The sequence below is a fragment of the Echinops telfairi genome, unplaced genomic scaffold (genome assembly GCF_000313985.2).
Source record: "Echinops telfairi isolate 266 unplaced genomic scaffold, ASM31398v2 ScPeMD7_2;HRSCAF=8, whole genome shotgun sequence".
Lineage (NCBI taxonomy): Eukaryota > Metazoa > Chordata > Mammalia > Afrosoricida > Tenrecidae > Echinops > Echinops telfairi.
The window spans coordinates 71,294,305-71,321,906 of record NW_022103898.1 but is presented as its reverse complement, the minus strand read 5'-3'; the positions used below and the strand labels follow the sequence as shown (position 1 = coordinate 71,321,906).

At 39.0% G+C, this 27,602-nt stretch overlaps 1 protein-coding gene across 3 annotated transcripts in view; it reads right to left on the bottom strand.

The window, feature by feature from the left end:
• Positions 1-27,602, bottom strand: part of TAFA2 (TAFA chemokine like family member 2) — a 558,734-nt gene that overhangs the window by 184,938 nt on the left and 346,194 nt on the right. For all 3 annotated transcript variants that reach the window (XR_006680164.1, XR_006680165.1, XM_004700491.2), the window contains exon 2: positions 24,443-24,549. Coding sequence is in view for 1 of the 3 variants with exons in the window: in XM_004700491.2 (XP_004700548.1) it covers positions 24,443-24,548 (106 nt within the window). In the remaining 2 variants the exon portion in view is untranslated. The remainder of the gene's footprint in view (positions 1-24,442; positions 24,550-27,602) is intronic.

The following is a 27,602-nucleotide window of genomic DNA, read 5'->3' as shown; positions in this document are numbered from 1 at the left end:
GGGGAGGGAGGGGAAAAATGAGGACCTAATGCTGGGGGTTTAATTTGGAAAGGAAATGTTTTGAGAATGATGTGGGCAATGAATGTACACATGCGCTTTACACAATTGATGTGTGTATGGATTGTGATAAGAGTTGTATGAGCCCCTAATAAAATGATTAAATAAAAAAAAAAGAATCAACAGCAAGACAGAGGCAGGCTTCTGCTCTCAGGTCAGATAGTCTTCTAACCCAGTCACACAAGCAACTAAATAGAGGGCCTACTTAGTGCCCATGAACCATATGTCACCCCCTTTCTATGTACATCTTAAAAACCACTTCCACAGAGGAAACCTCACCTAAGTTGGCATCAGTTTCTCAAGATGGGGAGGAAAGGGAGAACATCATCCAGTGCTGGGATCCACTATTGTGTTAAGATCATCCCAAACCACCAGACACTCCAACGGCTACGGTAACAAGCAAACCTGACGGGAAATTCAGATCAAGGTAGTGGGAGGGGAGCGTGTATGTCTTGGAGAAGGCAATCATACTTCTCGTGTGGGTAAACTGGATGAAGCAACAATTAGCAACACACAGAGAACCCAAGGGGAGAAAATGCCTGATAACATGTTCCTAATTAGACAGTGTGACCTAGCTTCTACCTCGTCCTTAATGCCCCCGGCTGTGTGCTAGAGATATTATACTGGGATGCTATCCTCTGCCCTTTCAAGACGCACAACATAATTCTTGGCCATATCAGAAGGATTCATCTGGAAACCCACTAATCACACCAGGCTTTACCTCAAACTGTAGCAGATATAAGGAACTGACATACAGCCTGAGACATAAGGCTGTTAAAAGAAGCATACGACTGCCATCCGAAGCTTAAGGAATCGGTGGTCATTGGACTTCAGTTTAGCTCGCTTGCTTTGAGCATGCCCAATGAACGGTAGACTGGGATTACCATATATTCACTATTTTAATGCCCTCGTATAACGTACACCATGCAGTTAGTATTTTAATACATGGAATGTGTGTTTTGGTAGGCATGGTTCTGTGTGTGTGACTGTTACTGCAAGTTTTTCCCTATCACCAACCCCTACTGTTCATAAAAATAGGGTTCAGTCACTTAAGCATTTAAACTGTACAAGCTAACAATTCATATATTTTGGTCCGAAATGGTGACCTATGCATATATAAATTTATTTTTCAACAATGTTTCCAATTATATACCATTACATAGATAAGTGACACTATCAATAGAACTAGCTTATGCCCTAGGTAGATGATTTCTAATATTCTCTACCATAACATGATAATGATGTCTCTAAAGTGAACCAGGGACATATATAAATCATATCTATATTAATGGATTTGGAGCTCCTACTTAATTCTAACCCCAATCTAACCATAATTAATTCTTATGACATGGCCCTATTTGATATTCAGCCTCATGGAGAGGTCACTGAAGATATGGGTGCTTTAGCAAAGTGTAGTGAAGAAACTAGATGGTGCCCAGCTATCAGAAAAATACTATCTGGAGCTTGTCATAAAGCACGCAGCCATCTAAGTGAGGTGTCAACTAAGTCCACATGTACAATCTAAGGACTGTAAACAATGAAATTCAAATCCAAAGGCGGGAACAATATCAAAGCTTAAATTCTGAGCACCTGGTTTGCAGAAAGCTATGGATGGAAGTGAAAGCTTCAAATCAATTTTCAGAGTCTTCCCATGGATTATGCCTCCAGTGAGGCCCCTCTGACCACACACCAGGGACTGGATGAGCCCCTCAGGTTGATGCAGTTAGGTCAAAATGTAACACCAGATGAGGGGATCTACCTTTTGACTCATTTTAAAGCTATCTAGGTTTTTAATATTTTCTGCTTTCTTATTGATATTTTTGTTTGGGCATCACTGTTGGATTTGTTGTTGTTGCTGCTGTTTGCTTCTGTTTATGTTTTTATGATGTTTTGTATAGGGAATCTACAGGAACAGTAACTGGATTAGCAATCACCTAGAGACTTGGCAGTGGAGGGAGGGGGAAGGGGGGAGTTAACAACAAGGAGTATGAAGAGAAAGTGTTCTGAAATAGATTGTGGTGATGATTGCACAACTATTTCTACTATAATTAAATTATATGATATGTGACATATATGCCAAAGTATTTTTGAAAGTTGAATATGTGCCTCTATATAAAATGATCCACATACTATTCACCTGAAGAATGGGGAGTCATAAACAGGAGAAAGATATGGAATGTATATTTTTGCCTCCAGGACAAACTGCACAATTACTGATTTTTTTGATAAAAGATTCTATAGAAGTACCTTGCTCCAAGGTAGAGGAGGGAGGCCAGAAAAGAAGGGCAGGATTTCAAATTCCCAGGAAGTTTGGATAAACTCCTGAAACTATTGACCTGAGATAATCTTTAAAGCTTAAATCAAGAATATATCTTGATATCTCTTTAAATCAAACATGTAGTCCAAAAGGTTTTCTTTTGCCCGCTGCTCTTTTAAGAACTATTGATGGGATCAAATTAATAAAAGCAACACAACAGTCACAGTAATGTGAAAGGCAATATGGCAATTCCTGAAACAGATAGCAATTGAAATACCACATGACCCAGGAATACCATTACTGGGCATATACCCAAAAGAAATAACAAACAGATCAAGAACAGACGTATGCTTCCCCACGTTCATTGCCACACAGTTCACAGTTAGCAAGTAGCTGGAAAAAGTCTAAATTCCCATCTGTATAAGATTGGATTTTAAAAAAACCACCTTTTTTTTAATCCAATACTACGCATCCCTAAAATACTACGTAGAATACTACACATCCCTAAAATAACAACAATGCACTATGAAACACCTCACGTGTGGAGGGACCTGGAAGAAGACATTACGCTGAGTGAAATTAGTCGGTCGCAAAAGGACAGATACTGTCTGAAGCCACTGCTGGAGGAACAAGCAGCAGAATAGGCCCAAACTCAGGTTTGTAGTCATCCAGTCTGCTGCTCAGGGGGCCAGACAGCCTGCTAGAGGCTGACTGGCAAAAATGAACCAGACACCATTCGTTCTAGGTAATTATTTTGAAGGTCACTTTCCCAGAGGGCACTTCTGGGATCAAATGATCAAGGGAGGGGAAGAGGAAGCTGTCTACTGAGTGGCTGCCATGAGAAGGTCCCCCCAGACGGGCAGACAGCCCTACCAGAGGGATGAGGGCTGCTGATGGGAAAACAAGTCAGGAGAGGGCAAAGAAGCAAACACATCTAGGGGAACACAGAGGGCATGTCTAAGAGGGAGGATAAAAGACCTCCAGCTGTGGGGATCAATGAGTGAATATACTAGGGGGGACCCTAGAAGGGGTAGTGTCTTTGGTGGTCTGCACAGAATGGGCCAAATTGACCTGGGCTTCTGGGTGTATCCTGGGGAGTCAGAGCTATGACACTGACTCCTGGATCTTCGGGGTGCATGGCCTGCTGCAGAGCCTGCATGAGTGTATCTGATGACGAAACTCCACGGGGTGAACCATACTGCCTCAGACGTTCTTGTAACCTGAAATCTTAAGTTGGAACATACATGATGGCTGAGGAAGCAGAAGGCAGCTGTATGGAGAATGTTGAACTATTGGTAGTCAAACAACTTGGTCTTGCTTCACCAATGCCTGATATGCTATGTGTTATTCCAGCAAACCTGTTATGTTATGGACATTCTCATTGATTGTTATTGTAAATTTCCCTGAAAACTAACTCCCATTTTTTGTGTAAATAGCATCCAACCAGGAAAGGATTGCTTCTGTAAAAGTGAATAATTCAGGTACTGTAAAATGGAATTAGCCTACGTTGATCCAATATTCCACTCTCAACAGGCTTTAAAAAATTAGTACCAGGGGCTAATCAAAGACAATATTAATGGAATATTGTTATGCCCCAGGGTGATGATTGATAAGACTGTCTACCATAAATTAACAGGGAGGTTTTGAAAGAGAGCCAAAGGTGTAGGAAAAAACTTGCAAACACACAAAAACAACATAGATCCAGGTATGGGTTTGGGGCTCACACTGAATCCTATTTCCAACCAAAGAACAATTAGTTCTTACATCATGGCCCTGCTCCACACTCACCCTCAGGAAGGGAGCACAGAAGATATGGGTGCCATAGCAAAATGTGCTGAAGAAATTAGTTGATGCCCTGCTTTCAGATAAAATAGTGCCTAAGATTTTAAAAACTTGTTTCCAAACAATCAGCCATCTAAGTGAGAATGTTAACTAAGTCTGCATGGAAGAAATACACCACCATCAGTCACTTAATAGATATCATATAATCTAAAGTCAAAGGAGAGCTTAGTATCGGAGCTTACATTGTAAGAATCTGGTTTGCAGAAGGTTATGGATGACGATGGGAACCCAAGATACACTTGTGGGAACCACATAGGACATAAGCCTCCGGTGATCTCCCTCTATCTATAACTGAGGGACAGTGCATTGGAGAGATGATTATAGAAGGTCAAAGGGATAAACCTGACTTGAACTGTTAAAACCTTGCCAGTTGATCGCCCCTCTGATGCATGCTCGACCTGATCTGGTTTCCAACAGTCTCTGCATTTTTGTTTTGTTTTTGTTTGTTCATATTAAGGTTTGTCTCAGAAGTATTATGTTATTGGACCAACCTTCCTGAAGTTGTGTTACATGTCTTTTGGTGTGTGAACCCCAGGTCTGATGAACCTTTGGGGACAGCAAGTAGAATAAGGGTTTCACAGGAGGAGGAGATGGGAGATGGGAGGGAGCAGTGAAAGGGAGTGAAAGGAGAAGAAGTCCAGGAAGAAAAAGAATGTTTGGAAACTGCAAGTGTACTTGACATGATTGAACTATGGAATAATATGATATATGTATTAACTCCAAATCAATAATAAATTAAAATAAATATTAAAAAGAACTTTGGGATGGGGAGTCTATGTCCCTAAGGGAGGGAAACCTCAGCAAAGTAGGGTTAGAATGCTTTGTTGCACCACTTGAATGTCATCGATGTCTCCAAATGGGACACGTAGAGACTGTTGAATTAGTGTATGTTTTGCTGTGTATATCTTCTGAACAACAACAAACTAACTAAATTATATTTTAGAAAAGAAAAATAAGGACCCACACAGTTCCTCTTTTAGAAATATTGCATGGAGAAATTTTACACCAAAATAAATGTACAGCTGGCTTGTCTATAATCACCAACAACTATAAAGGTCCAAATGTCCACCAAAGTAGAAAAGATAAATTGCAAAATATACAAACAATAGAATCCTACACAACAATGTGACTGAAAAACAAAACAAAACACAGATGAAACTCAAAAGAAAATATTGACAATAGGAAATAAATTATACTCACCAAAAAATCCACACAGTAGGATTTCATTCTTACAACATTAAATCTCAGGTAAAGAAAAACACTATTGTTTAGGGGTTATATGTCAGAAAGAAGGAGAAAAAAAAAAACGCTTCCTCTTGGGGGGAAGGGGCTTGTCATCGAGGAAGGATACAGGGGCCTTTGATGGCATAGCAAGATTTTATTTCTCCTTCTGGTCCGCAGAAGGGCAGTTGTTCACCTCATCATTACTCTATACAGCGCAGAAACATTTTATGCCTCTTCTGTAAGTATAACATATTTTACAAGAAAAAGAAGAAATCAGAATATGGAAAGGGAAAATCCAAGAAAACAGCAAGTTTATCTGCATGGTTTAAACCAAAATCACCAGTTAGCCCAGCCACAGACTCTGACACGTAGTCCATATCAATTGCTGTAGGAATAAACAAATCAATGAACAAGCACTATGCTTTCAAATACACATAATATGCTCATAAACTACAATGGAAGGAAATATGTTCAAATATTATCAGTAATCATTTCTGTGTAGTAGAAATAAGTAACTTGATTTGTCCTCTTGATACTTTTATTTGCTAAGTTTCTTAAATAAACATGTATTATTCAGAAAAACATATAAAATATATAACAAAACCTGAATTCAATGTCCAGAACAGAGTCTGTTTATGTTCTGGCTAGTTTTATTTCTCTCTCAGCATTAATCTAATTGTTTTCACAAACAACATTCTTAAAATACCATAATATATAAATCATGGTTCTTTTGTACATCAAAATCAGATACAAACCAGCCCTGGAGGCCCAAGTAATAATATTCCTGTTTACCAAAACAAGCATTTGAAACTGTAAGTAAGTCAACATCTGAACGTAGACTCAAAGGGCTTTCCTCATCCACCTGTCCCAGCTAATAGAGCACCCCTCCTCCGTACTCTCCTTCCTCCAGCCACACTGGCCTTTCAGACAGGCTGCTCAACTTGCCTGGGATGACACGTCTCACGCCATTTCTGTCTACTTGACTTTGACTCTCAGCTCAAAGATCAAATGTCTCTGTCCTAGAAAAGATGTCCTTGAACTCACTCCATCCACTACATAGTTTATATAATACCATCATAGTTTAGTGGTTCTCAACCTGTGGGTCACGACTCCTTTGGGGGTTGAATGACCCTTTCACAGGGGTCGCCCAATTCATAACAGTAGCAAAATTACAGTTATGAAGTAGCAATGAAAATAATGTTATGGTTGGGGGTCACCACATGAGGAACTGTATTAAAGGGTTGCAGCATTAGGAAGGTTGAGAACCACTGTCATAGTGAAATGTAGTCTTTATAGCACTTATTATCATTAGTAATTAAATATGTATGTGTCATTAATATTTTTATTGTAAGTTCCCACTAAGGCATAGATCTTGTTTTGCTCCCTTTTTAATCTCCAGAACTTGACCTAACCTACCACAATTTAAAGGCACTTACAATATATATTAAGAAATGGTTGAATAAGGTGACAAACCATCAAATGAAACAGCAAACAAATTAAGAGTTAAAATTTTAAACAGCTGAAACATCATCCAGACTTTCGACTGGATGTTGCTGCTATTGTTAGGTGCCATCAAGTAATTTCCAACCTATAGCAATTCTATGCACAGCAGAATGAAACACTGCCCAGGCCTGTGCTGTCCCCACAATTGTTCCCATGCTTGAGCCCATTGCTGGCAGCCAATGGTCATCTATCTCAATGGTTTGGGTCATGTGCACCTTAGTCCACAAAGTAATATCCTTGCTTTTCAATGTGCCACTAATTAATGGACCAAACAAAGTCACTGCCATCAAATTGATGCCAACTCATAACAACCCTATCATTAGATCAAATTATAGTGTGTATATTATATTAAATCTTAGCTAATCAACTAAATGTTGTGTTTATCTTTTTATATATAACACCTATCTATGTTTCTCTTTCACACAAACTACATCTTCTTTCCAAACCACTTACCAATGATGACTCATTCTCTTTATATTTAGTTTAGATACAGTGAAGGGGGAAAGGGCAAGAAAACATATTAAGAATTATTGTTTTTTTTGTGTTGGGAACTTGGAATCCTAATGCAAAATGTTTCCTCTCTGATCCCCAATATTTGAAGCTGAGCCGAATGTAATTGCTTCTAAGGGTGAAATACTATGAAGACTTTCTGGTTGGCTATCACAATGCCCTGAGTTAATCCCTATCAAATGACCAACTCAGTACAATTGTGAAAATTCAGGACAGATTTGTTGTGCAGCAATTTGAGCAATAAACGTATTTGTCAATGTATGAGAAACTTAGTTCCCCAAACCCAGAATGTCTTAGTAAGGAGTTACTAAGCCTTAGATATCTGGGTTATCAAATCCAAATTCTCTACATTTCTAGAATATTTCTACAAGACATTCAGAAAAAGGAGTCACGCCACTCTACATTTAGTTGCTCTTGATAATTGAAATACACTGCTGAACTGGAGAGTGGGCTATACAATTTCTGTCTGAAATACCCTAGCTGACACTACTGGAAAGTTAGGTCTTACTCAAAGGCCTTATTTTATCTAACTCTCCCACCAAAGTCTTCCTTTACTTTTAACAAAGAATATGTAGCTGTAAACATATTGTCTATTTTATTTATTCTTCTTTTTATTGTCTAGGTTCCCATCTCAATGTAAGAAGGGGCTTCAAAAGGTCCAGGAAAAATAGATTAAAAAGATAATGGAATTGTCCCACAATCATTTTCAAGCCACCTCATACTGTCATACCCCCAGTGCTTGTTGTAGGTGTTTAATCATTACTGAGTAAGCAAAATACCAGTTAAAAATAACCTGTCTCAAATATCCCTGGGAAAAAGGAAAACTGATTCTATGCGTCTGAGAGAAATCGCTGCCAGAAGGGTGAAGTTACTAAACATAAAGCTACAGCCACTCCGGGGGCACTTTAGGCTATTGATACCCACAGACCAGCATGAAAAGGAAGGATGTAAATATTGATGGGCAAATGGTCTTTCAGAGCTGTTGCCCGGGGAGTCAGGATGTGGGAGGGGGGAGAGGAAGACATGTGAATCACTGAGATGATGCACTGGAGCATCTCTCGTCATTGTCATGGCTAGTTATAGTAGCTCAATCTTGTGGAAGGACAACAACCACAGCACTCATGGTACAGTAAGGTCTGGGTGAAACACCATTGAGGAGTTAGTTAGACCAGCAGAAGTGTGAGTTAAAGGTGAGGGACTTAAGAATGAATGGAAACCAGAGAGACAATGCGAACCTGTGATGGCCTTGGTGTCAACTGTGTTAGTGCAGGGTCTAGTTTACTCTGCCACTCCTCCCCATGCCATCATTTCAGAATGTGTGACCAACCAGAATCTTCGATAAGCTTCACCAGGATGGGAGAAACAGGTGATGATGTGGTTCTGGGCAATACTAGGAGCGGATTTAAGTGAAGATACCTGTTGGTGTCCTGCTAAGAACTTTTTATCAGTTGATTCACTTTCCCTCCCCTTGCTGTGAATACTAGCTGATTGCATTTTACAGCTGCCTCCTTTTCTTTGATATTTGTCCTCCACTAAACAGGAGCCAAAGGACACGAGTGGCATTGGGCTGTTAACCTCAAGTTTGGCTGTTCAAGTCCACCAGTCACCATGTTGGATAAAGAAGAGGTTGTCTTCTTGGGTAAATATTTAGTCATGGAACCTGTACTTGAGGAGTTCACTTGATGAAAATGGATTTTAAAGAGGAGCCACTGATTTAGGAAGGCTCCTCAGACCCTGAGCGGAGAATGGTAGCTAAGAGAGACAAGAGTAGACAGTGAGGGGCAAGCTGTGGCGCAAATTTCCTTTTTGAACTTGCGCCTAGAACACGATTGGTTTCCAGTGGGGACTATTTGTGATGAGCTTTTGTTCCCCTCCTCGGTCTTTCTCTTCTAGCTCTCTTTTTCCTGAGAGCACTCATTCAATAAATCTCCTAAACAAGAATGCCTGACATGGTCCTGTTTCCAGCAAGCCGAAGACTCATTGTATAGGCAAATTGTCTCTAGTATAATGCATCCTAAGTACAGACCTCAAACATCCTCACAGATGTTTTTGCACCAAATGTTAGTTCATGCACACACACATTTTAACTGCACAAAAGTTCTAGGAAAGAAGATTCATTGAGGTGGAATCACTGAAAATAATATAAAATTAGTATAAAATGGAATGCAAATAAATTGAAACTATGAATGATAATATATTTTGCTTTATTCTCACTGCCAATGAGTCAATGCTGAATCATAGCAACCCAATAAAAGTATATCAAAATAAGGCATACTTGAAAGAAAAGACCAAATTGATGAAAAGATAGGATACAAAAATTCAGTCTGTGTATTAAAATATAGATACAAAACAAGGCAGAAATAATATGGCTGAAGATCTGAATAAATTTCCCAGAAAATATTTGAAGGTATAAAATATAAATAAAGCATAAAACACACAAAGACAGAGTTTAAAAAGCTGACCTTCAGATAGTCAGAATTCTAATTCCTTAGAGAAAGTGGTGAAAGCAATATTTCAAAACATAATGGCTTGGAAATTTTCAAAGTTGCTGTGAGACACCAATCCTCATAGTCAGGAAGTCAACAAATACTGAACATATAAAAGTGTATAAATGTACTAGTAAATGTACACTGTGATCAAACTTCAGAATTTAAAAAAATACACAGTATATGAAAATCCAATAAAAATGAAAATACATAAAACAAAATGTTTTAGAACCCCAAATAAAATGACAAACTCATACAGCGATTTTTAGCATGTGCTCTAAGTAATTGGTGAGTCAACCAGACCAAAGGAGTAAATATCTGTAGCATATTTGAATTCACAGGACACATCAGCTTGACAGAATGCTTCTATGTATAACATTGCTCCTACATACTTGAGAAAGCAGGTTCTCTTTGGCCTTCACAGACTGACAAAACTTACCACACAAAAACCATAGAGCAACTTATAAACAAATACAAAAGAATTCATGTTATCTATGAAAAATAACTTATAACGATGAAATTATAGTTCTAACCATTTTTAATTTAAATAATAAATATTCAAAATGTTTAAATAGTCCTAAATCACTCATCTACAATTTGTCAGTTTATCATACCGTGGTGTCCTGCATGTGGATGCCGGAAGTTATTTCACCAGCATTTCAAATACCAGCTGGTCTTCCTAGGTGAACAGGTTTAGTGGATCTTCCAGACTAAGGACAGCCTCCCAAGAAGGAATACACTGTCTAATTCATATGAAGTCACCACTGAAAACCTGGTGAATACCATCAGAACATAGATACGGTACCAAAAGACGGAGTAGGCTGTCCATTGCTGAGAGATTACCCACTGAAAACCTCTGAGCCAAACATTTTCCGATGCAGCGCCAGAAGATGAGCTTCCCCCTCGGGTTGGAAGGCTCTCAAACTGGGACTGGGAAAAGCTCCTTCCTCAAACTCCAGTCGGCCATGATGAAGGGATGGAGTAAGTCTTTCTGAACCTTCACTTACTGATGTGGAAAACTCAAAATGAGAAGAAACAGCTGCAAGTATCTATTACTACAACTAGCCAATACATGGAATGTACACAGTATGGGTACAGAAAATCTGGAAGTTTCCAAAAATGAAATTGAGTACATACAGATTGTGAACCGAAGTGGCTGCTGTCTGCTGCCCTCGTGTCAGTTCCCATCACAGAAGCCTGTGCACAAGAGAACAAAGCACCGCCCATCCTATGCCGCCTGCACCCTCATTGTTATGTTTGAGCCATGATTGAATGAGGACTGTGTCAATCCAGCTCCGTGGGAGTCTTCTTCTTTGACACTGTCCTTCTTCTTTCCCAAACATGACGTCCTTTGACAGTGACTGGTGCTCCTGATAACATGTCCAGAGTCCAAAGACGAAATCTTACCATCTTCACTATTAATGTCAATCAGACAATCACATGGTTTACTCTGATGAGAATGAAAATAAAGAGGAATGGTCTAGAAATCATTATCAGAAAAGAACATTTCAAGAGCTATATTGCAATGCTGTCTGTGATAAGATGTTAAGTATATACCTATAAGGAGGTCCAGTTGACATAACTGTTATTCAAACATACAGATAACAACTAAAGCTACTAATGAAGAACTTAAGAATTCCACCAACTTCTTCAGTCTGAAATTGATCAAACATTAATTCAAGGTACAGTGACAATTATTCGGGATTGGAATTCAGAAGTTGGGGAAAGGGAGGAGAGGGGACGATAGGAGTTGGATAATAGGACCTTGGCCATAGAAAGGAAGCTGGGAAATAGAGAAGCCTGGTAGAATTTTGCAAACCGAATGGCTTCTTCATTCGAATACCATTTTTAAATAACAATAAACTGCAACTGTACACATAGACTGTGTACAGATAGAATACACAGAAATTAAATTCATTACATCTGCGGGAAGAGACAATAGAGAAGCTCAATGTCAGCACTAACACAGGTCAGGGACTGACTGTGGAACAGATCATCAATTTCTCACATGTAAATTCAGATTTAAATTGGAAAAAAAAAGCCAAAATATGACATGAGTGCATCCCACCTGAATTTCAAGAGCCTCTCAAGACCAGATTTGATACATTGAACCTAATGGCAGAGGACCTGACAAGCTGTGAGGCGGCATCAAGAAGATCACATAATGCGGCGTGTGATCTACCACTGTTGATGTCAGCTGCACCGTGGCTGAAAGCAGGCAGTACCAGAAAAGGCATTCAACTCTGTGTGTCACAATAAAGTATGGATAATATTGAAAAGGAAGGGAACTCCAGAATATTTCATTGTCCTCCTAAGGGTCCTATGACAGCACTTGGAAGACTAAGGTGTGCCTGAAGTAAGCCGTGGTATTTTCAATCACCTCACATGCATGTGAAAGTTGATAAATGGATAAGTAAGACCACAGAAGAATTAATGCATTTGAATTATAATGTTGCAACACATAATAAACATATCATAGGCTGCCAGAAGATCAATCAAATCTGTCTTCGAAGAAGTACAACCAGAATGAAAATTACAAAATAGATCTAGTTCCCCATCCTCATATATAAATATATTTGCATATGTACTTGTTGTTGAATACTTGTTATTTATCTTTATTAATGTCATCCCGAATGCCTACACAAATTGTTTTGGAACAAAGACAGATTTCTTATAAAATTGCTTCACAGTAAGTAATAAGTGAATTGGCCTCTGTTGTGAATTGAATTGTGTTCCCCCAAAATATATGCTGTAAATCTTAATCCCTATATCAAGAGTTATAATCACATTTGGGTATGGATTTCTTTGTTATGTTATAAGGCAATATTAGTATAATGATGTGGTTCTCCACCTTCCTAATATGGCAACCCTTTCATACAGTTCCTCATGTTGTGGTGACCGCCCCCCCAACCATACAATTATTTCGGTTGCTACTTCATCACTATAGTTTAGCTACTGTTATGAATCAGGCGCCCCCTGTGAAACGGTCCTTTGACCCCCAAAGTGGTCGCAACCCACAGGTTGAGAACCGCTGGTCTAGGGTGTGAGCTATGAAAAGCAGGTGGTGAAGGCAAAGGAACCAGCAAGCACAGATGGGGAAGACAAATATCGCATCACAGGAGATCTCCAAGGACCCAAGAACAGAAGCTGAGAGGAGACAAGTCCGACTCACAGAGCCAACAAAGAAACAGATCGTTTCCTTAGTGCCCGTGTCCTGAATTTGGATTTCTAAGACTTATTTCATGGGAGGAAATAATTTTTATTTGTTAAAGGCACCCAACTGTGGTAGGTTATGTTAGGAAAAATGAAAATGCCAAACTCACGGCCATTGAATTGATTCAAACTCATAGTGACTCTCTAGGACAGAGTAGAAGTGCCGCACCACCCCCACCCTCGTGACTTTACTAGACTATAAATCTGTATGGGAATAGAAAATCTCCTCTTTCTCTTGAGGAGCGGCTGGTGATTTCTGACTGCCGAGGGCCTGGTGGTTAGGAGCCCAACCTGCAGCTCCCTCAGCCACCGGGGATCCTCCTGGTATAGCAGCATTAAATGGCTAAGATAGTCTTGCTACCCAAGAAGAATGACACTCTACAGGTGCTAGAAAATACTGGGGTTTTCCTGTTTATATACCAAAGAGAGTCATCCTGAAACGGTTAATATTATAGCCTAGGCATGCTTCTCAGGATAATGGAACTCTCCCCCATTTTGTGATCTGATGGAAGGATTATTTCCTTGGGGATATGACTATCTGGCAGAGCACTCTCCTTGCTCTTACTCTTAGTCTTGCTCTTGCTCTCGCCTCCTACATCTGACCTTTCATTGCTGGAATGTGAGCTATCAGTCAGACACGTGGCATGCAGATTTTGGGATTCACCAGGCCCACAGCACCATAAGCCAGCAGCCTACAGTCAACTTGCAGATATTAGGGTCACTACCTCTGCAGCCACATGAGTCAGAAGACACTGCTCGACTGTTGGCTGACCCAAATAGTTAGGACTTGCCAGCCCCCACAACTGTGTAAGCCATTTCTTTGAAATAGATATGTAGATTTACTATTTTACATACTGTTAAAGATTTTATTATCGTATATATTAATTTTCCTCCTCTCTATAACCCAGCTTAAAATATTTGGTTCTAGAGAAACAAATTTGTAAAGAGGAATTTTCCAAATTGACTCTCAAGTCTCAAGAAAAAAAAAAGTCACGGTCATTAAGTATAGTTCAACTCCTAGAGAAAAAGTAAAACTGCCCAGGTGGATTTCCAAGGCTGCAGATCTTTACACAAGGGGAAAGTCTTATCTTTCTCCTGGGGATCAGTTGATGGTTTTGAACTGCTGATGTGGAGTTTTCAGCCAAATGCACAACCCATTATGCCCCAGGGCTCCTGCATCATCCCATTTAGTCTTAAAAGCAACAATGACTCTGGCTCCTGTGGTAAAGGGAGCACTACTAATCCAGGGTGTAAAGTAGCAATCAACAAAACCAACTCACTGCCACCCAGTCAATGCTGAACCCTATTCAAAACATAACCACTCAGTCAAGTATTTGTGGGAGACAAGGCTGTGAATGATCATATATTTGTACTTTTCCACAATTTTGTCAGAATGAGGATAAGAAAGCAGGTTTGTTGGTTGGTTATATTTTACTAAACAATGTGGTGAAAGAAAGGATAAACTCAATGCTTCAGAGTCATGGATTAAGTACTACATTGATTGGGGGTAAAATGTGATCTTGAAACTTGGGATGGGAACCCATGAGCAGATAATAAGGAAGATGGGAACATTAATCCTCTTAACTGCATTGAATCACTCTGGCCAACATAGCCAGTTCTCTTACTCCCAAATAAGCATACAACTCCATCACTGTGTGCTAAGGTATCCTCCCAAATAAAACAAGTGGTAGTTACATAATTTCATGTCAACTGGATAAATAAGTGTAGGGGTGGAATCTAGCCTGTCAATCAAGTTATAGCCTGATGATGCCTCCTTGTGGGTGTGGCCTTCTCGTGAGGATTCTGGGAATTTCCTCGCTACAGGTGGGCCAAACACTCTCTCTGCTTCACCTTCCTATTGACAAGCCATATGAAGCCATGCTGAAACAGGAGCAAGCCATGTGGTGGAGGCCTCTGCCAGGCCTATGTTGCTTCTACTGCCATTGGATCTGCCAGGCTTTTCACCCACCAGCCTATGATCTTCCTGCATTCTGCATCATTGTATGTGGCTGGATGAGTTTGAAGAGAGATTTATGAACTAGTATCAGACTTATGAGCTAATATGAGACTTATGGACTTGATCTGGTCTGGGCTGGGATGTTTTCCTGACATACAATTACTCTTGGATATAAACCCTTTATTATACATACATATACTTGGATTTGTTTCTCTAGTCATCCAAGCCTAACACAAAATGCTTATCCAATCCATTCTCATATGGCAAGATTAACCCAGCTATGCCTTAAGAATCTTTGATTGAGATATTACCAGGGGTGGTGTAGAAGATATTATTTGAGGTATATGTCTTAAAAGCTATTGTTGAATGTACTCAAGACCCACCTTCATCACTCACTTTTGCTTTTAGACTTATGACCAGACTTAAGTAACAGGAAGCCTCAAGAGGTGAAATACATGTAGTGACACAGGAAGAACACTACATTCTAAAAGAACTGCTTAATATTTCTAATATGTACAAAATCAACCTGTCTAATCTGTGCTGGAATGGCTATTAGAGGTATGAAATAAAGGTGCAAGGAACCTAAAGTTGTATCAATCTACGTTTATTCAAACGAGTTCACTAAACACAGACTCTTCATTCAGTATTTCAGCTTGACATATTAGAAAAGGAACTAAAAGTTCATTTGGTTGGTTCTTTGAAACTTGGATTGAGTGGTTGCCTGTGCTAAATTAAATTCAAATGGCATATCTGTTTTGGTATAATATAGAAGAAAGTACCCAAAGGTTTAAGTAAACTGGCAATTTAGGATAGATTTCCCAAGTTGGATTTACACACCCACCATAGAGTGCCTAGAGGAAAAAATATTTTAATGAATTAGTGGGGAAGAAATTTATAAAGAGAACATCCTTTATGACAGCTCTGATTGCTATTTTATGCAAGTCAGATTTGACAGTGGATCATCCAAAATTGGATTAAGACATATAAATACAATAAAGAAGATGGATGCCATGATGGTACTGGCCAACTGAGCGTAGTTAACTACCAAAGATAATGTGGGTGTGGCTGCCTTAGCAGACAGCAATAATCAAATAGTCTGAGTCCTTTGTATTCGTGATGTTGGATACTTTGTTATGCTATCCCTTGGAGTAAATTACATAGGCAATTTATTAAATATTTATTATGTCTGTAAAAGAATAAGACGTGATTGGCAGTCCTAATTTGAACCACCAGAATAAATATTCATGACCCTTCATTAATTCCCAGACTTGAGGGAGTAGCACCTTTGAATGTAAGGTGGTTAGAAGGACCTCATTTTACTGCCAAAATATTATAAAAATGTGCTTCAAAAACTAAATGGATAAAATGCTATTATCTTCTAATCACAGTTTTCTATGAAATTTTTTAAGCCCAGTTACATGGCTAATCTTTATCCTTGTCTTCACCAAAGGAATTATTGAATGCTAGCACTTAATAACACTACTTCTAGGTGATCTACAACATGACTTTGGCCCACTAATCTAAGTAGGGGCATACTGAAATGAGACTATTAATGGAGCTTTAGCTCAAGTCTGTATCACAGTGGGTCCTGAAACACATTCTGTATTATTTTACCAGTTCCATATTACATAATTAAAAAATATATATATATATATTCATAGATATACCTCTTTTCACACTCATATTAAAAGAATCCTCACAATGTATCCCTGATATATGAAGTAAGGGCTATTATGTAGTAAGGGGAGGAATTAGAACTATTTATATATACAAAAATAGTAAACCACAAACAATACTATATTCCTAGAAGGTTTGCAAAAATAGTCCACCAGTTGGCAAGTGTGGTGATTTCCACTATAATATTCCACTAACCTGTTCATCTTGTGCAAAAACAAACGGCTCTTAAACAATGACAGCGCATTATAATTTAGCCAGGTGGTGGGGTTCCAAATGCAGCTACTATTCCAGATGTGGCTTGATTGCTCAAGTAAATGAACACATTGCCTGGTATATGGCACAGAGCTACTTATCTAACAAGTTAATTTTTTTCCATACCTGCTTTAAATGAGCATCAGAAGCAATTTACATCCAGGTTCCAAGCCAACAATATACCTGGACTGTCCTAACTCTGCGTATACCAACTTTTCAACCCTTGTCATATTCTAGCCAACAGGTACCTTGATCATCTTTCCATTCCACAAGATATCACAATGATCCATCATATTGATGGTATTGTGCTGATTGGACCTAGTAAAGAAGAAGTATCAATGACTCCAGTTGTGTTTATCTTATTTAAATACAAGAGGTAGGAAATTAGCCAGACAAAATTAGGACACCTTTCACCTCAGTGAAATTTCTACTCATTCAATTGTATGGAACACGTCAAGATAGTCCTTCTAAAGTAAAGGATAAGTTGGTACATTAGAATCATCCTACAACTACAAAGGAGGAACCGCACCTATTGGGACTCTGGATTTTGGAAAAACAGAACTCTCATTTAGATGTGCTACTCTGACTTATTTATCAAGTAACTACAAAAGCTACTAGCTTTGAGTGGGGCCCAGATAAGAGAAGGCTCTGAAACAAGTTTGGGTTACTGTTGAAGCCACTCTGCCACTTGGATCATATTATCCTACAGATCCAATGATACTTGAAGTGTCAGTAGTAAATAGAGATTCTAGTTTGAAGTCTTTGGGAGGCTCCTATTGGAGCATCACAGTGCAGACATTTATGAATTTGGGGCAAAGTTCTGACATCCTTTACAGATCACTACTCTCATTTTGAGAAATATAGTTTGGCTTGTTATGAGACTTTAGTAGAGACTGAACTCATCACCATAGACCATAAAATCACCCTGTGGACCAACCTGCCCATCACAAACTGTGTACTGCATTATCCATAGAGAGTCATACATTTTGGCACGCACAGCACCATCCCATCCTTAAATGGAAGAGGTATGTACAAGGTCAGATGTGAGGCAGTGCTGTAGGCACAAGCAAGTTACAGGAGTTGGCCACGTGATCCACTTTCTCCTGTAACTAAGTCTGTACTCATTGCCTCCGGACCAAATGGTTGAGGAAGAGAAAACTCGTGGTTGGATTACAGATGATTCTGTGTGGTGTGTGGGCACCACTTTAAGTGGCCATGGTGGCGGGAATGGAGGTTATGCATGGACTCAGCAACATGGAATTTCACTCACCAAGACAAAGTTGGCCACAATCACTGCTGAGTGCCCAATTTACCAGCAGCAGAGGCTACCTCTGAGTCACCAATAGAGCGCCGTTCTTCATAGTGATTGGCTAGCTATCTGGTGGCAGGTTGATTCCATTGGACCACATCCATCATGGAAAGGGCAGTATTTTAATCTTACTACCAGAGGCACCATATTTTTTATTAAAATAAATAAGGCATCTTTTTTATATAAACTATACAACTCTTCACACAGTAGTTTCTTATGCATGCATAAACTATGCATGCATGGTTTCTCATTATATATGTGTATACTATATTTACATGGGTCTAATATATCCAAAAATACAATATTCTGGAAGTGGATTTTTCTACCCAGTAACCAATGCTTCTGCTTAAATTACCATCCAAGAACTCACAGAATGCTTCATCTACCATCATCGCATCCCTCACAGCATTACCTGAGATTAAGGAACTCATTTCCCAGTAAATGGGCCTGTATGCAGGTAATCCTCTGTCCTTCCCCTGTTTCCCAATATTTTGAAGCAGCTGACTTGAAAAAATGATGCAGTAGCATCCTACACACACAGGTACCATGTCAATGTTTTGTAGGATTGGAGAAATGTTCTCCAAGAGGCCATATTTACTCTTAACCAGCTTGCAATATATGGTGTGATTTCATTCCTATAATCAAAATCCATGTGTCCAGGGATGGAGATGGGAGTGGGACAACTTACTATTTGTTATTCCTAATAAAATGAAAAATGTTGCTTCCTATCCATATGAACCTATGAGGCTATAGAACTATTGCTCCTAAAGGGATGCTTGCTGCTATCTGAAAACATAGCTGTGATTCCACTGAACTGGAATTGAAGGATGCTACCTGGAACCTTGGGACTCCTTACATGCCTGGATCAATGGGCAAGAAAAAAAGAAGTTATGATATTGCCCTATTGTGGCTTATTCTAGGTATCAATGGAAAATAGTATTGATATTTCATGATGAAGGTAAAGAAGAATATGTCTGGTATGTACTAGACTAGAAGGTAAAGAACAATATGTCTGGAATATACTAGAATTCCTTAGGGAATTCTTAGCATTAGCATGTCCTGTGATTAAAATCAATGAAAAACTTTACCAATCCCATTTCAATGTGACTATTTACCAAACCCTCGAGGAATGAATGTCACTCTATCAGGCAAAAGACCATGATCAAGTGAGATACTTGCTGGGAGCAAAGTGAATATGGGATCACAGAAGAGGGAATATGAATGGTGGAAGGAAGTAGTCATAAATACAGTCATAACCACATAAATAAGGACTGTAATTGTTATGACTATAACTGTGAATGTTATGAAGGAAGTTCTAAATACCACAGAAATAAGGGCGGTACTTGTTATGAATATTTTTCTTGCTTTATAACATGGGAACATGTGTATACATATACAGAAGTTCGTGAAAAAATTTAGTTATCATTTAGTTCCATTTTTCCATGAACTTTTTGAAGCTCCAACTTGTGTGTGTGGCTATGTGTTTACATATTTATGGGTATGTATATAACATATATGACATATTGCAAATATGTTTGCTTCATTTCCTCTTTTCTTCCTTCACATATAAAATATAAGATGTAAATGCGGCAAGTGATTTGGGGTTGTACCCATGCTAGTTCCATCATGTTAGATGTAAGTACAACTTTATAATTGTCTTTAGTTAGATATCATATATGGTTTAAAGAGATTTGTGCAGGTAACAAGATGACAAGTGGTGGACTGTGATGTCTAATTTTATGTGTCAACATGTTAGGCCATGATTCTTAGTGCTATCTTCCATTCTGTGTTCGATGCATGGAGAGTTTTCTTGGAGGTGGGGCCTGTTTCCAATATATGTGGATATTCTAGAAAAGCTCTCTCTTTCTCTCACTAATCTCACTTCAAGTTCTTGAGACATGAGCCAATAGCCGACAACGTGACCTGCATATTTTGAGAGTCACGAGGTCCTGGAGTCCTGTGACCCAGCATCTTGCCATCTGACTGCTGATTTTAGGTCCAGCAGCTCCTGCACTCATATGAATCAGAGGAAGCATCCAGCCTGATGTTTGACCCTGGATTTAGTATTCCTAGCCTCCACAACTGTGAGTCATTTCCTCGTGCGTTCTCTCTCTCTCTCTCTCTCTCTCTCTCAAATGCTTTATTCAGCTGAATAAAATGCCCTACCTCTCTTTAAAATATTTTGCTGCTTTGAGATGAGATAAAAGGATTCTATGTTATCACCCTTATTATTGGAATATTCATATGCTCTTCTAGGGCCAAGGAAACTTCAGGTGTCTCCATGACCTGGGATTCACACCTAGGGAGTGAGATTTCCCCTCGTCCTGGAATCTGATAGCTTAACCTATTCACCTTATTCAGTCTTCAACCATTTGGCTATCTTAGGAGGTTAAGCTTTATTATCTTTTTGCATCAGAACAATTAACTACACAGATAGTTACAGATCTATGTATGTGAAGAGCCTCAGTAGACCAGGGGGTTTTATAGGAGTACTGAGGAAAGTTTTATTTCCCCACATAAATCTAACATATATAATTAATTATATATTAATATTTAATTTAATTATATATTAAATATAATGTTTGCTACATAAATACAAGTAAAATTATAGAAATAATAACAGAAGGCAATAAAATAAGAAAGATATTAATTAGAGGATCAACAAAAGTATTTTATTTGAAAAAGCTAATAAAATTGGTCAACTTCTGGTGAGACTAATCAAGGGGAAAAAAGATTTAGCATGAGATATGCTGAATGAAAGTGGAAGTGTAACTAAGATATATCAGATATTTAAGATATAATTAGGAAATATTGTGAACAACTCTACTAGTGCTACCATGTCAGAAAACCATTTGAAATGTCTGGTAAGATTTCAGACATGCACGTCTGTGAACCAGCACTGCTGCTCTGAGAATGTGCTCTAGAGAAGCCTTGGCGCATAGGCACCAGGAGATAAGTACAGGAATATTTATATGAGCCATGCTCATTACAGTAAGAAAAAGAACACCAAGTGTTTATGTACAAGAAAAAGAAATCATCAACTGTAGTACCTTCATCAAAATATTGAGCAAGAGCAAAAAATTAGTGAATTAAAACTACATGTAAACAATCACCTTGCCAAACTCTGGAGGTGTATGTTTTACTATGATGCTAGAGGTTAGATTCCTGATAGTCAAATCACAGCATGCATGGTCAGTTAGTTTCAGTAGAGCTCCCAAACTAATACAGACTAGGAAGAAATGTCTGGTAGTCTACTATTAAAAATGAACTGATGAAAATCCTACGATCACAACACTCAAAAGATATTGTGATCACAACAATGGACGTGAGCATGCCGATGATTTTGAAAATTCTGCAGGACCAACCAGTATTTCATTCTGTTGTGCATGGAGTCACCATGACTCAAAGCCTACTCAACAGCAGCCACTACAATAACTCAACTACCTATAATGAATCTTCAAAGCATATTATTGGGCAAAATGGTAATACTATACAACAACAGAAGTACAACATAATACTCTTAACATGCACACAAAAACAACCAAAGTAAGCAATGAATCATTAGAGCTATTTGAAATAAAACCAAAGAAATAATAATCACAAATTTTAGAATGGCACAAAGTTTACCATGGGTCAAAACGGCAAAGGTATCAGATGGCAGATATAGACAGCTTCAAGACTAATAGGTGCCACATTTCTCAATTGGGTAGTTAGTAGACTGGTGCTCATTTTATTAGTACACGCTACAACGTATATATACATTCTATATACTTTTATGTATAAAACATTCAAATACACATTTAAAATACTTTTAAATGAAAAATAGAAAGAAAGGAAATAGGAAAGAAAGAAAAATTAGTTCCCTTTCTGAAACTTTCATTCAAAACATCATTATCAGGGTGGAAATGGAACAGTAATAAACCAAACACACCAACAACAAGCCCCCTTTATCTTATAAAACATACTGGATTTGGCAATGTAAGTAAATTCTCTGACAAAATGTGCAAGTTCATATATTCTCTTGCTCAAAAGTTTGTAGAGATCTTAGTTTGGGAGTTAGCATATACCATAACATGTTAAAACTGTTAAGATAGATTTTTAAAGGACTCAATATGAACTTCTGTGAAAATGGAGTTTCAAAAGAAAGACTATGAAGGATCTTATAATAAAACTATCTCATTCCTAAAAGATTTCTATTTTTGGTTTTAAATACAAAGAGCAGAGGTTTGTCTTATCAGCATCACTCCCTCACACCATGTTTCCTCCCCTCTGTTAATGTTCCATGTAATACAAATTAAACATACATGTGTAGCAAATATAAGCATAACAGAATTAAGGCACCCTTAATTTCCTCTTCACTTACAAACAGACTATGGAAGTAAGTATTTACACTGCCCAGTGAATGACCATGATGTTGCTGGCAACTAGGGTGGCTGCTGGCAACTAGGGTAGTAATTTATGGTGTTTCCCCTCCCACCCAATGGACCTCCTCTCTTTACAGACCATACATGCCACCACAATGTTTATTATCAATTCCAATCATAGAATAACATGTAACATATGTATCTAATTGTAAATTGCCAGAGTGTAATATTTCTCATATTTCATTAATAGGATGAACAAAATTGTTTGGTAAATTCTTTCTATACTGAATTACATTATTTGTTACAATAATTGAGCAGTAATCTTTAAAATGTTTATCCTTTTTTTCTTTTAATTACTATTTCATTCTCAAAAGTTATTGATAAGTTCATAAATACTCATTATCATAATCTTATCACTAAAATACCAGAAAATCTGAGAAACTCTAAATACTGAAGATAATATCATAATATCATCACTAAAATACCAGAAAATCTGAGAAACTCAGCAGCAATAAAAACAATAACTATGTTTGTACACCTTGCAGACAAAACCACATGATCTGAAGTGTCATTGAAATTAGGTAATAATGACAGATCTGATTGAAGCATTAAGAGAACCAAAAAAGAAATTAGCATTGAGGTTCAGACTTATGATACATGTAGGCTAGGTTTATAAAACATTTTTGTCATAACTAGCTACAAGGATCTTTCTCCTAAAAATAATATATTTCTGCTAAAACCCTGTACAAAAATTTTATAGATAGTCATTTAGGGATCACTTCCCCAGCAGTGTCAACCAGTCATTTGAAAAAGGCAGCTATTCATTGCCCTGAACTTTATAACCAGGAAAGAGGACAGAAAGGGCATAATTTTCAGCTTTCGAGCTTAATATGTATCTATACATCAAGTATTCTTAGGACAGAATGGAAAGTGCTGACTAACCAACTAAGGAGAGTGTCGAAATGGTGGCCAAAGTGGCACAAGGTAAAAGACTATCTTCACTTGTCTTCATATTGAAGAAGCATGACCTACATATGGCATGAGAATACATTGTACACAATACATACTATTAAGATATACACCATTAAAGGTTCTTATGAGGTTTATCGTATTATAGAATGTATCTTTATTGCAGTATGTCAACATTTTCACATCCAAAACCAAAAACCAAAGCGACTGCTATCGTGTTGATTCTGACCCGGAGCAACCCTAGAGGGCAGAGTAGAACTACTCTGGGTGTCTGAGACTGTACACGCTTTATGAGAGATGGAAGTCTTGTTCTTCTTCTCTGGAGTGGCTGAGGGATTCGAACTGCTGACCTTGGGGTGAGCAGCCCAACTTGTAACCCACTATGCCTCCTGGACCTATTTTCACATTACTGTCTTAAAACGCAAATACACGGGGTAAGGTCAGAGTCATCATTTCATAATCTTTGAATGTTACTAGCCCAAATAGCTGAGTTCTGGAAATATTTAAATAGTCATTCCTCTTCCAGGACAGCCAGTGTAAGGATAATGGTCTCTGCATTCGGGCTCAAACACAGGAGCAATGGGAAGAAGGGCACGAACCGGGCACTTTCTTTCTGCTGTGCATAGGGGCCCTCTGGGTCGGAACAGGCTCGACAGCACCTCACAACAGCAGCACCTCTGCATGTTTATGTAAAGAGGCTCACGAGGCGTGGCCGATGCCTGTACAACTTAACAGACACATCGAAACAGAACAAACACTACAGTCTGTCTTCAGCAGAGTCACTTTCCCCAGGGAGCTGAGAAAGAAAACAAAAGACCTTACCTTTATGGTGGTTTGCACTGGATACAACTTTGCCCCACAAGGTTACAATAAATATTATTATTAGCAGCTTTCCTTTTGTTGCTTTCTGTAAGTATCTCTTACTCATCCTGCAAAGAGAAAAGATAAAGTATGTGAAACGGTTGTATTTCCATTGCGACTGCGCTGGGAGTCAGCCTCCATCCCGTGCAGTGAGGCTGGTACCTGGTACCGAACACACTGACCCTGAGCTCTGAGGCGGTTTGAACAGGTTCCATCGCCCTCAGTAAATGAGCCGGATCTTATCAGGACCGTGGAGAGGGACAGACATGCAAAGCCACCGCAGCTAGGCATGCCCTCCTTGTTTCTGACAGCTCAAAATGGAACTGACGGGATCGCTATGCAATGTACACCCTGCTGCTATTTCCCAAGACGGGAACCCTGAAGTTTTCCCATTCTCTTCGTGAGTCCTCCAATACTTTAAAATACCTGGTTCTGCTTCCTCTGCGGCGAATGAGTCGGGAGGAAAACACACACACACACACACACACACACACACACACACATTTCAAAGCCCCCCTTTTAACTCTTGCAAAAGGACAGTTTTGCATTTTAAAATGCTGTTAACTGTATGAAAAATGTAAACAGAGAAAAATAAAATTTTCCAAATTATGTGCTTCACGGTGTGATGCCAGAGGTAAATCTTTCACACAGAATAGCCTATGTCAATTAAAAAACAATTTCCTCTCAATATAAATATGAATTTAATTTAGCAGATTTCAAGATACCATTGTTTGAAAAATATTTAACTAAGTCCTTGATTACTCTTCTTTAAAAATAAAGAATTTTTATCTAATACTAAATCAAAATCTAATGATAAAAGTGTTCGGATAAAATTGATTAGATGAACTCCTGACAAAGTCAAATTTTCTAAACTATTTCGGTGCAAACCTAATCGTGTGTACTCACTGCAGCCTAAATTAAAATAAATTTTAAAAATCATCGTTGGCATCTTTTCTGATCGCCTCTGTGCTAGGGCACTCATTGAGCACTTAGAGAAGTTTTTCAGAGTTCTGATGGTGAAGTGGTTCTCAAGATGGGCTGCTAACCTCAAGGTCAGCAGTTTGAAACCACTAGCCATTCTGCATGAGAAAGATGAGGCTTTTTACGCCCCATTAAGATGGACAGTTCTCGGGTTGCTAAGAGTCAGAAATGACTGGATGGCAATGAGTGTCCGTGAGAGATAGGTGCAGAGGTCCGTGAGAGGCATCACGGTCTGCTCTGTATTACTAATCAAGAGATTGACAAATCGGACCCATCCAGTGGTGCCATGGGACAAAAAATCTTGGAGATTTGTATATATATAATAACCAAACAAATCACTGCCATCGAGTCCGTTATGATACATAGAGACTCCTTAGGACAGAGCAGAATTGCCTCTGTGGGCTTCCAGAGCTGTAACTCTTCACCAGAGTAGAGACCCTCACCTTCTCCCAACCAGCGCTCCATAAAGATTACAGCCAAGAAAACCCTTTGGTGATCGGGTCTATTCCCTAATACATGGAGGACGAGAAGTTGGAATTCACTCCAGGGCAAAGGGTTTAGAAATACAGCAGAGGTAAAAGCTTCGAACTTACTCTTTTCTGAGTACTGTGGGTGCAAGTACGCACAGCTTTTTAAATCCCCTTTTACACGGTTGCTTTACAAATCTTATAGATTCCTTTTACACATCAAACTTCCCAAAGTAGCTCTTCCAGGCTCGGGGACCTTACTGGCCTAAACTTCATATTGCCTGTGTTCTCTTGCCTCAGGCAGTTACAGGCCTTTCAATACACCTTGCAATGCTAGAGCTAGGCTGCCCGTTTCTCTCCCCTGCCCACTTTCAAAATGGAGGAAACCCAGACGTTTGCTTTGAAACTTCAGCCCTCTGGAGAACCACTCCACCAGTGCTAACAGACAGACCCAATATATGTGCAGAAAGTCTGATCTGCCCTTTTAGAAGGCTGGGACCGGGGTCCCCAGCTGGAATGGAGAGCTGCTGCTTTGAGCTGGGTGCTGAGCCTGGACGAGGGAGGAACATGGTCCTGGAGTAGAAAGCAGCAAAGCTGGCTAGATGGCTGGTTGGCTGTTTATCTAACCTCAGAGTTCTGACAAGGTTGGTCCTAACAAATTTTGCTTTTTTTAAATGCTATTTGGGGGGGGCAAGAGAGAGAAGTATCTAACTCTGCCTCCTAAAAAACTACAAGGCATTTTTTGTTTGTTTGCTTGTTTGCTCGCCGGGGTTCTAGTGCAACTTCCAAAGGTGACATCGTGACCTACACATGTTCCTGCCCCTCAGGAGTCTCCAAATTACGTCTTTCCTCACAATTAAGCCTTCAAAACAGAGCACCTCAAAAACAGGGCACAGGGGTAGCCATGAGAGCTGGGTGAGGCATACAAAATGAATCAGCATATTTTAACCTCGAGGTCTGTCCGTCTTTCTCGCCCTGGGGAAGTTGTGCACACCACTCTGATGTGGAGGAAGCAACATGGTAGGAGGAAGAAAGGGGCTCTGTGGTCAGGGTGCCTTGGTCTGAGTCCAGGCTGAATGGTGTTCTAAGGGTGTGACCTGGCACCAATTTTAAGATCTTTTGCCTCCCTTTCTTCTGTAATATGAGAGAATGGATATGAAAGGCCTGGCCCACACATGTGAAAGATATGTAGTTAGGACCCAGAATTATGAGACAGAAGAGGATGTTCAAACATGTGGATGTTAGGTTTGGTCCTTGAGTTCATTCCTATTCATGAGATCATTGGAGTGCCAGCAGCTCAGGGCTGTAAACCTTCTAAAGACTTGGCTTTATAACATAACACGGGTTATGCCAAGGATGAGAGATGTTTGAATTGGGGGTTAGAGTTGTTGTGGGTGGTGGGCTTAAAATCTGGCTCCCCATATACTGATTGTGTAACTCTGGCAAATGAACCATTCAGAATATTTTTTATTCAGCAAAATTAAGATAATTACAGTGTCTACCTCATAGTTTTGTTGTTATCAGTACTAATTGTTAGGAAACACTAAGCTATAAAATCATCGGGATTCATGTTTTCTTTCAGAAAACCACCGAACTCCTCTTTTAAGTCTTTGATGTTAATGCTTTGTCTCCTGTCATAATGCTTACAAGTACTATTAGTGCAAGAGTGAATC